We start from the raw sequence: 8,869 nt of genomic DNA on the forward strand, positions 1-8,869 counted from the left end.
GTTTATTGCGATAGATCCATTTGGTGTCGATGATGTTGTGCATGCAAGGATCAGGACGCTTAACTAGTTCCCAGACATTGTTCAGCTCAAACTATTGAAGCTCTTCTTGCATAGCTTGAATCCATTCAGGTTCCATAAAGGATTCATCAACTTTCTTGGGTTCAGATATAGATACAAATGCAAAGTGCCCACTGAAGTTTGCTAGCTGTGTAGCTCTTGAGCGAGTGAGTGGACCAGGTGCATTGATACTATCAATTATCTTCTCAATCTGGACTTCATTTGCAACCCGAGGATGAATCGGACGAAAACTTTGTCCTTGCTGATCATTGTATTCATCTTCAATATTGGCTTCAGGCAGAGCATTGTCTTCATGCTGATTAGGTGCAGAGATGATGATTTCCTCTTCAGCCTGTTCCTCGGTGGGTATGATTTATCCAGTACCCATTAGCTTGATAGATTCACTCGGTGTAGATTCATCTAGCACATTTGGCAGGTGCTCTCTTTGTGAGCCATTAGTTTCATCGAACTGCACATCCACAGTTTCAACCACTTTATAGTGAAAGAGGTTGAAGACTCTGTAGGTGTGCGAATCCTTTCCGTAACCAAGCATAAAACCTTCATGTGCTTACGGTGCAAATTTTGAAGTGTGACGTGGATCCTTGATCCAGCACCTAGCACCAAAGACTTTGAAATAACTGACATTTGGCTTCTTACCAGTCAGGAGCTCATACGATGTCTTCTTGAAGAACTTATGAAGATAAACTCTGTTGATGATGTGGAAAGCGGTATCAATGGCTTCAGGCCAGAACTTTCTTGGAGTGTTGTACTCATCAAGCATCGTACATGCCATCTCAATGAGGGTTCTATTCTTGCGCTCCACGATGCCATTCTGCTGAGGTGTGTATGGAGTAGAGAACTCATGTGTGATGCCCAATGTATCAAGATAAGTGTCGAGGCCGGTGTTCTTGAATTCGGTGCCGTTGTCACTCCTGATATGCTTGATCTTGATGCCATAATTGGTCATGGCACAATTGGCGAAGCGTTTGAAGACATCTTGCACTTCAGTCTTGTAGAGAATTATGTGCACCCAAGTGTATCTTGAATAATCTTCAACAATGACGAAGCCATAAAGATGTGCAGTGGTAATAAGGGTAGGTTAGTGAGTAGGGCCAAATAAGTCCATGTGTAGCAGCTCGAAGGGGCGTGATTTAGTCATGATTGTCTTCGAGGGATGCATGGCCCTAGTCATCTTCCCGGCTTCACAAGCACCACATAGGTGATCCTTCTTGAACTTGACACCCTCAATGCCAATGATATGCTTCTTCTTCACGAGAGTGTGCAATTTCCTCATGCTCGCATGTCCTAGCCTCCGATGCCAGAGCCAACACTCTGAAGCTTGACATACGACAAGTTGTGGTCCTACGGAGAAATCTACCATATACAGATCGTCTCTTCGATACCTTTCGAAGACTAGAGATTTGTCAGATTCCATAAGCACAAGACAACGATATTTTCCAAATATCACAATCATGTTCAGATCACAAAGCATTGAGACAGACATTAAATTGAATCCAAGGGATTCAACAAGCATCACTTTATCCATGTGTTGATCCTTTGGGATTGCAACTCTACCTAGGCCCAATACCTTGCTTTTTCCAGTGTCAGCGAACGTGATGTGGCTTTTATCAGATGGGCGTAGGGTTGAAGCCATAAGAAGACTTCGATCACCAGTCATGTGGTTGGTGCATCCACTGTCCATAATCCACTCAGTAGATTTGTAGTCGTACCCTACAGAGCAGTTAGGGGGATAGGCTTCACGAAGAGAAGTCTGAAGCGCAAACATTTGACGAACAAGCATACTATCAAAGTTCAGATTCTTGTTAGGTAATATAGGATGCTTGTCAAGAAACCCTTTGACGAAATAAATGGTAAGACCATTCTGGAATTTTATCTTGCGTCCCACAAGATGTTTTAGGTCCCCAGCATTAGCGTCAGAAGTCTTCGATTTCCGGCTGGAGACCTTTGCCTGCAAGAGGAAGTTAATTCTTCTTAACCACCCACATCTTCAGGGGTGGCTTAGAAGCAATGAGTCTAAGTGCAGCATCTGAGAACTTTGGCTTTGGGGCCCTAGCAAATAGCCTTGCAGGAGGTGAATAATACTCATAAGAATAAGTAGAAAAGTTCTTTGTTTTATGAACATAGAGGTTTGAAGAGACACGCTCATATTCATAGGTCCGAGTATGGTTTCCCTGCAAAACATTGGCGTTAGGGTGACCTTGTGAGGTCCTCTGTCTCTATGAAGCCTTTGGACCATATGAAGCCTTTGGTATGGAATTTGTCTTCTTCCCAGGTGGTGTCATGATGACATTCACGGGAAGCTTCTCAAGACAACTTTTGGGCACCAAGATCTTCTTCAAGGGTGGCTCGTTCCTGCAGTTAGTACCAATAAACCTGGCAAACACTTCACCATTCTGATTCTTAAACAGCTTATAATTGGCGTCAAAGGATTCATCAATGATAATGGGGTTAGCACAAGTGAAGCCAGATAAGGTGGCTGGATCCACTGAAGGGCCCTTTGCAGCAACCCAGGTAGTTTTGGGGTACTGCTCAGGCTTCCAGTAAGAACCATCAACATTCATTTTCCTCTCGAACCCAACACCCTCTTTCCTAGGGTTTCGGTTTAGAATCTATTTATTGAGGACATCACATAGTGTCAGATGCCCTTTGAGGCTTTTGTACATGCCTGTTTCAAGCAATGTCTTCAACCTAGCATTCTCATCAGCAATAGTAGTGGTATCCTTAGAAGAGGGGTTAGTTACCATATCAGCAGTTGAAGATATTGCAACATCAGAGGCAGTAGAACATTCAGCAATAGAGACAACATTATCATGCTCAAGGCATTTTAAACATGGTGGCAAAAAGTCTTCCTAAGCAGAACTGATCTGTTGAGCAAGAATTGAATTGTTCTCCTTTTGAAGATCTTCATGAGACGCTCTCCGTTTCTCTAGATCTTGCTTCCTTTGAAGATAATCATAGGAAAGCTTCTCATGAGTAGCTGAGAGTGTTTCATGATGCCTTTCAAGTTCCTCGTACTTAACACAAAGATTTTTAATGTCTTCGATTAAGGACTGAGTTCAATTCATTTCCTCGTCCAACAGGTCATCGCTTTTGTCTAGCAACTTTTGAATATGTTCCATAGTAGTTTGTTGTTCAGTTGCAATTTTAGCAAGAGTCTTATAGCTAGGTTTGGATTCACACTCAGAGTCATCTTCACTGGATGTTTGAAAGTAAGCATCGTGTGAGTTTACCTTGGCACCTCATGCCATGAAGCAGCAGGTCAGAGCAGAGTCATCCTCATCATTGGCTTCAGCATTGGCAACGTGACCATTGTCTTCAGTGTTGAAGATGGACTTGGCGATGAATGCCGAAGCTAGAGCTAGGCTTGCCACGCCTGAATCAGACTCCTCCTCAGTCTCCACCGCCGCTTCCTTAGAAGCAGACTCCTCCTCTAAATCCATTTCCTTGCCAATGAACGCACGAGCCTTGCTAGATGAGCTCTTCTTGTGAGACGATCCCATTGAGGACACTCGGAGATGTAGTGGCCTGGCTTCTTGCATTTGTGGCATGTTCTCTTCTTGTGGTCACGAGAGGAAGCCTCATCATTTCATGAGCTGGATCTTGAAGACTTTCTGAAGCGATTCTTTTTGGAGAACTTCTGGAACTTCTTCACGAGCATTGCTAGATCTCTTCCAATGTCTTCAGGATCCTCAGAACTGCAGTCAGATTCTTCTTCAGAAGACGAAACGACCTTTGCCTTTAAATCACGGGTTCGGCCATAGTTGCGGCCATAGATGTCTCTCTTCTCAGATAGCTGAAACTCATGTGTGTTGAGCCTCTCAAGTATGTCAGACGGATTGAGATCTCTGAACTCAGGACGTTCTTGTATCATCAGGGCCAAGGTGTCAAGTGACCTTAGAAGCTTCTTTACGATTTCATGCTTGGTGATCTGAGTGGCGCCAAGAGAGCGAAGATCATTACTGATATCGGTGAGGCGATCGAACGTGAGCTGGACATTTTCATTGTCATTCCTCTTGAAGCGGTTGAAGAGATTGCGAAGAACATCAATCCTTGAGTCTATCTGAGTTGAGACGCTGACCTTGGACAGCCAGTCCCGGACTAGCTTCACAGATTCCAGTGCACTCACATGGCCATACTGTCCTTTGGTCAGATAACCACAGATGATGTTCTTGGCGGTTGAGTCCAGTTGCGCGAACCTCTTGACATCAGTAGCGGTGACACCTTCACCGACCTTGGGAACGCTTGTCTTGACGACATACCAGAGGTCAATGGCTTCAAGATGCATGTGCATCTTATTCTTCCAGTAGGGGTAATCAGTGCCATCGAAGATTGGGCACGCAGCGGAGACCTTGATTATCTCTGCAGTCGACATAGCTAAAACTTCAGGTGGTTAAAGTGAATCACACAGAACAAGGGAGCAGCTTGCTCTGATACCAATTGAAAGTGCTAGTTATCGACTAGAGGGGGGGTGAATAGGCGATTTTTATGAAAGTCTTCAAAACACGAGGTCTTTGAAGACAAACTGTTGGAATGAACCTATATGATATGCATCGGGAGATGAACTACACTAGACAAGCCATAGTCAAGTAAGTAGTACAGTGAAAGTACGAAGACTAACAGCAGCTAGATAGTATGCATCAGAATGGAAGACAATATGAAGCCAAACAAGTAGTAGTCTTCAAACAGTGAAGTCAAACAGATCAGACAAGCAAGCAATGACCTCACGACGACAAACTGAAATGTAAAAGAAGTAGGGGATAGAACAAGTTGCTTGGTGAAGACAAGGATTTGGTAGACCAGTTCCACTTGTTATGACAACTGTACGTCTGGTTAGGGAGGCTAAGATTAAACTCAGAAGACCGTGTCTTCACCTAATTCCCCTTGAGCTAAGGACACCCAGTCCTCGCCCAATCACTCTGGTAAGTCTTCAAGGTAGACTTCCAAACCTTCACAGAATTCATTCACCGGCGATCCACAATGGCTCTTGGATACTCAGAACGCGGCGCCTAACCGGCTGGAGGATGCACAGTCCTCAAGTGTAACAAGTCTTCAGGTCATGCAGACAGAAAGACTTCAGTGATGGCTAACACTCTTTGGCTCTTCGTGTTTTGGGCTTTGTCCTCGCAAGGATTCTTCTCTCAAAGGCTTCAGAGGTGGGTTGCTCTCAAATGACAAAAGCCACGCACTAACTCTGAGCAACCACCAAATTATGGTGTAGGGGGTGGGCTATTTATAGCCTGGAGGCAACCCGACATGATATGTCCGAAATGACCCTGGGTCACTAAGGAACCTACACATGTCCAATGGTCGGATTTCAAACACACGCGATAGCTTAGCTTGGGCTACAAGCAAAGCTGACTCATCCAACTCTGGATAAGGTTTGCTCTCATTGCCTTCGCTCGAAGACATAGGATTTTGGTTGAGCATCACTTCGGTCATCTGACTTTGTTCACTTGGACCCCACTTAACAGTAAGGTGGTTCCAATGACTCAATAAAGAAGAAAAGGAAACTACGAAACAACTATGTCTTCACACTCCATACTCTTCAAGTGAATGTCTTCACGAGTCATTATCTTCATCGTGAATGTCTTCACGAACCACCAATGTCTTCAATGTCTTCATACATTTTTGGGGTCATCTCTGGTAGGTGAACTTAATCAATGAGGGTCTTCTACCCGTGTTATCCTGCAATTCTCACAAACACATTAGTCCCTCAACCAAGTTTGTCGTCAATACTCCAAAAACAACTAGGTGTGGCACTAGATGCACTTGTAGCAACAACATTAAGTATGAATTGAACCATACATCCAAATTTATCAAATATTATATCCGAGGGATAGGATATTGGATATCCGATATCCTACTACATGTAGTAGTACAAGTATAGGCTAATGATATTTTGGGATAATTAGGAGATTGCATGAAGTCTCCAGTATTATTGAAAATTTATTACGCAGACATATCATCATTGCAATGGAATTCATCATCCTTTTGTTGCACTAGATTTTTGGTTCTCTCCTTCTGATGAAGGTTTGAGAACAATCATTTAGCAGAATATTTACTGGTTGTAAGTTTGCAAATTTTAAAATTTATCCCAAATATGTGGTGTGGTTTGATTGTATTTGAGGGTTTGGTCATCATAGGTATAATCTTTGTACAGCCACACATTTGACAAACTTGAGAGTTGCCGTTGTGATCGTTTGAAAATGATATATTCCCTATTAAGAGATAATTTTGTCTTTGGTTGTCTATTAGCCTCCGGTTTACTTTGTATTCCTCATGGTTTTATTTTGTGACCACTGACTTGCATAGTGTTCTCAGTACTAGCAAATATTTCAAATAATGGTATAGCACCTATTGAGTGAGTCTGATGATTTTAAGAAATTATATGTTTCTTTACCATGGAAATGGTAATACCATGATAAGAGGATCAAGGGATCTCAACTTGAAGTTGATTAACTGAGAGAGTTGTGAGCTGTGATAGACTTGAGGTCTTGAAAAACAAATGGGTGATCATTCGTGATGTGCTCATGGCAACATGTTTCTCTTAAGTGAAATATTCTATATGAAGAAATATTCATCCATTATGTACTTAGTTTGAGAACTAAGTGAAGTTGGTGACACATAAAATGCATATGAGCGTTGCAACTTTAGAGTCACCACACAAAAAAATAGACATTGCATGTTTAACATTGGTTAGTCACTATGAAAGTATAACCACAATGTGATGTGGACACTTCAAACGTGTTGAGACACTCAATCATTGCCACATAAATTATTGGATCCATCTTGATGGAGAGACGACACTATAATTAGAAATAGTGACATAGGCTCAACTTCCATGTATTTAACCAATATAATAGAAGATAATTACCGGGGTATGCATATATTTGCGTAATTCTCTATGACTTATTCAAGCAAAATGAGGCTTGAATAATTGATATTGGTAGATAATACCATTCAACATGTAATAATCACGCATGAATTTACTATGATAGTAAATCATTTTAGTGAACAACAACAGTTGCTTCGGAGGAGCATATTTTGGAATAGCTAATGTTTTTAACCATATGTGTAGACCTCAATTTATAGGATAACACTTTGAAGATAATCACCAATATGGTGTAGATCTCACAGTAATAGAAAACATAGTCCGACTTTTGCCAGTAGATGTTCATAATTCTATTACCTTATGTTATGCTAAATGTATGAAATCACTTTGAAGGTAATCATATGTCAGAGTGACAGCATGTAGACCTTGCAGTAATAGTGGATAGTCTGTAAAAATTTACAGTAGATGCCATCATTACCTTATGATATCTTGACTTAGTCACATCTAATATTAATATTTGGAAGTGCACTTCGAAGGTAGTCATCTTGTTAAAATGACAAGATGTAGACCTCACTTTAGAGATGAATAATCTACAAATTATGCAGTAGATGCCATCAATACCTTGTGATTCACAAATAAAGGCCCGACTTGTAAATCCGCTAACGTAAAGCGAGGAGTTGAGCCTGAACTGGCGAACCGAAGTCACTTTCGTAACCATACTTCCTACAACTAACACGTGTTACGAAAGTTGCCTCAAGAGGTATCGATGCAACTTTCGCGGATGTTCCTATGCCCATTCCAATCTGGTGGAATACATAAGAACATGCATGGTATCAGAACTGGTGTATTTTTTGATGAAAGAAGCTCCTATTTTACCCTATGTTTTTACCTTCGATAATATAACTGCCTTTCTATCTAAGTTCTTCCCTCTTGATGCTTTCGAACGACTCCTAAATTTCACAAAATCCTTTTTTTTCTTTCTTATTTGAAATCCAAATCGAAATGCCTCAACTTGATAAATTAACTTATTTCTCACAATTCTTCTGGTTATGTCTTCTCCTCTTTACTTTTTATATTCTCTTATTTAATAATAATAATGGAATACTTGGAATTAGTAGAATTCTCAAACTACGGAACCAACTGCTTTCGCACCGGGGGGGCGAGATCCGGAGCAAGGACCCTAAGAATCTGGAAGATATCTCGAGAAAAGGTTTTAGCACCGGTCTCTCATATATGTACTCCAGTTTATCCGAAGTATCCCAATGGTGTAAGACCGTCGACTATTTGGGAAAAAGGAGGAAAATCACTCTGATCTCTGATTTCGGAGAAATAAGTGGCTCACGAGGAATGGAGAGACAGATTCTCTATTTGATCTCGAAGTCCTCATATAACACTTCTTCCAGTCGGATCACTTGTTGGAAAAACATAATGCTCACACATGTTCCACACGGGCAAGGAAGCATAATATCATGAAAGCCGTCTGATAATCTTTCTATAGGTTCCCCGAAGAGAATGGAAAAATCACAAAAACACTTTCTATATGTTCTGTTATTTCGAGATTCGAAGAAGCAAGCAAGTTTTTCATATAGCTGTTTCCTGTGTAGTGATCTCTGTTCGTGGAGATCATGAGGCCCCTGATACCCTGTGGTACGGGGGGGGGTAGAAGAGTGGGCATGTGGGCTTCTATCAAAAGAGGAAAAGATACCGCTATCGCTATGCTCATATCTCCCTTCCCTCCTCCAGGTGAGAAGCTGGTGTTGAGAAATGACATCCAATCTTTTGGTATCGATCATATATTCTAGGTGGATCACTTTTTTTCTTCAACTGAAATGGGCTGATCTAGTGTTTTTAAATGACCTTCCCCGATCAGAGAAGGGCAAGAACTCTCTTGAACAGTGAGGAGCACAACGATTTGTGCTCTGAGCGATACAGCTTCTGTAAAGGAGTACAAGGTGCTGT

The 8,869-nt window shown here is 41.7% G+C and overlaps 1 protein-coding gene across 1 annotated transcript; it reads left to right on the top strand.

Annotated features, from left to right (window-relative positions):
* Nucleotides 1-7,874: 7,874 nt before the first annotated feature.
* LOC123097092 (putative ATP synthase protein YMF19) lies at nucleotides 7,875-8,602 on the top strand. The gene has a single exon (XM_044518858.1). It carries the CDS (start codon nucleotides 7,913-7,915, stop codon nucleotides 8,381-8,383), a length of 471 nt encoding a protein of 156 aa, XP_044374793.1. The 5' UTR covers nucleotides 7,875-7,912; the 3' UTR covers nucleotides 8,384-8,602.
* Nucleotides 8,603-8,869: the final 267 nt, after the last annotated feature.

Source organism: Triticum aestivum, chromosome 4D (genome assembly GCF_018294505.1).
Source record: "Triticum aestivum cultivar Chinese Spring chromosome 4D, IWGSC CS RefSeq v2.1, whole genome shotgun sequence".
In the NCBI taxonomy this organism is placed as follows: Eukaryota; Viridiplantae; Streptophyta; class Magnoliopsida; order Poales; family Poaceae; genus Triticum; species Triticum aestivum.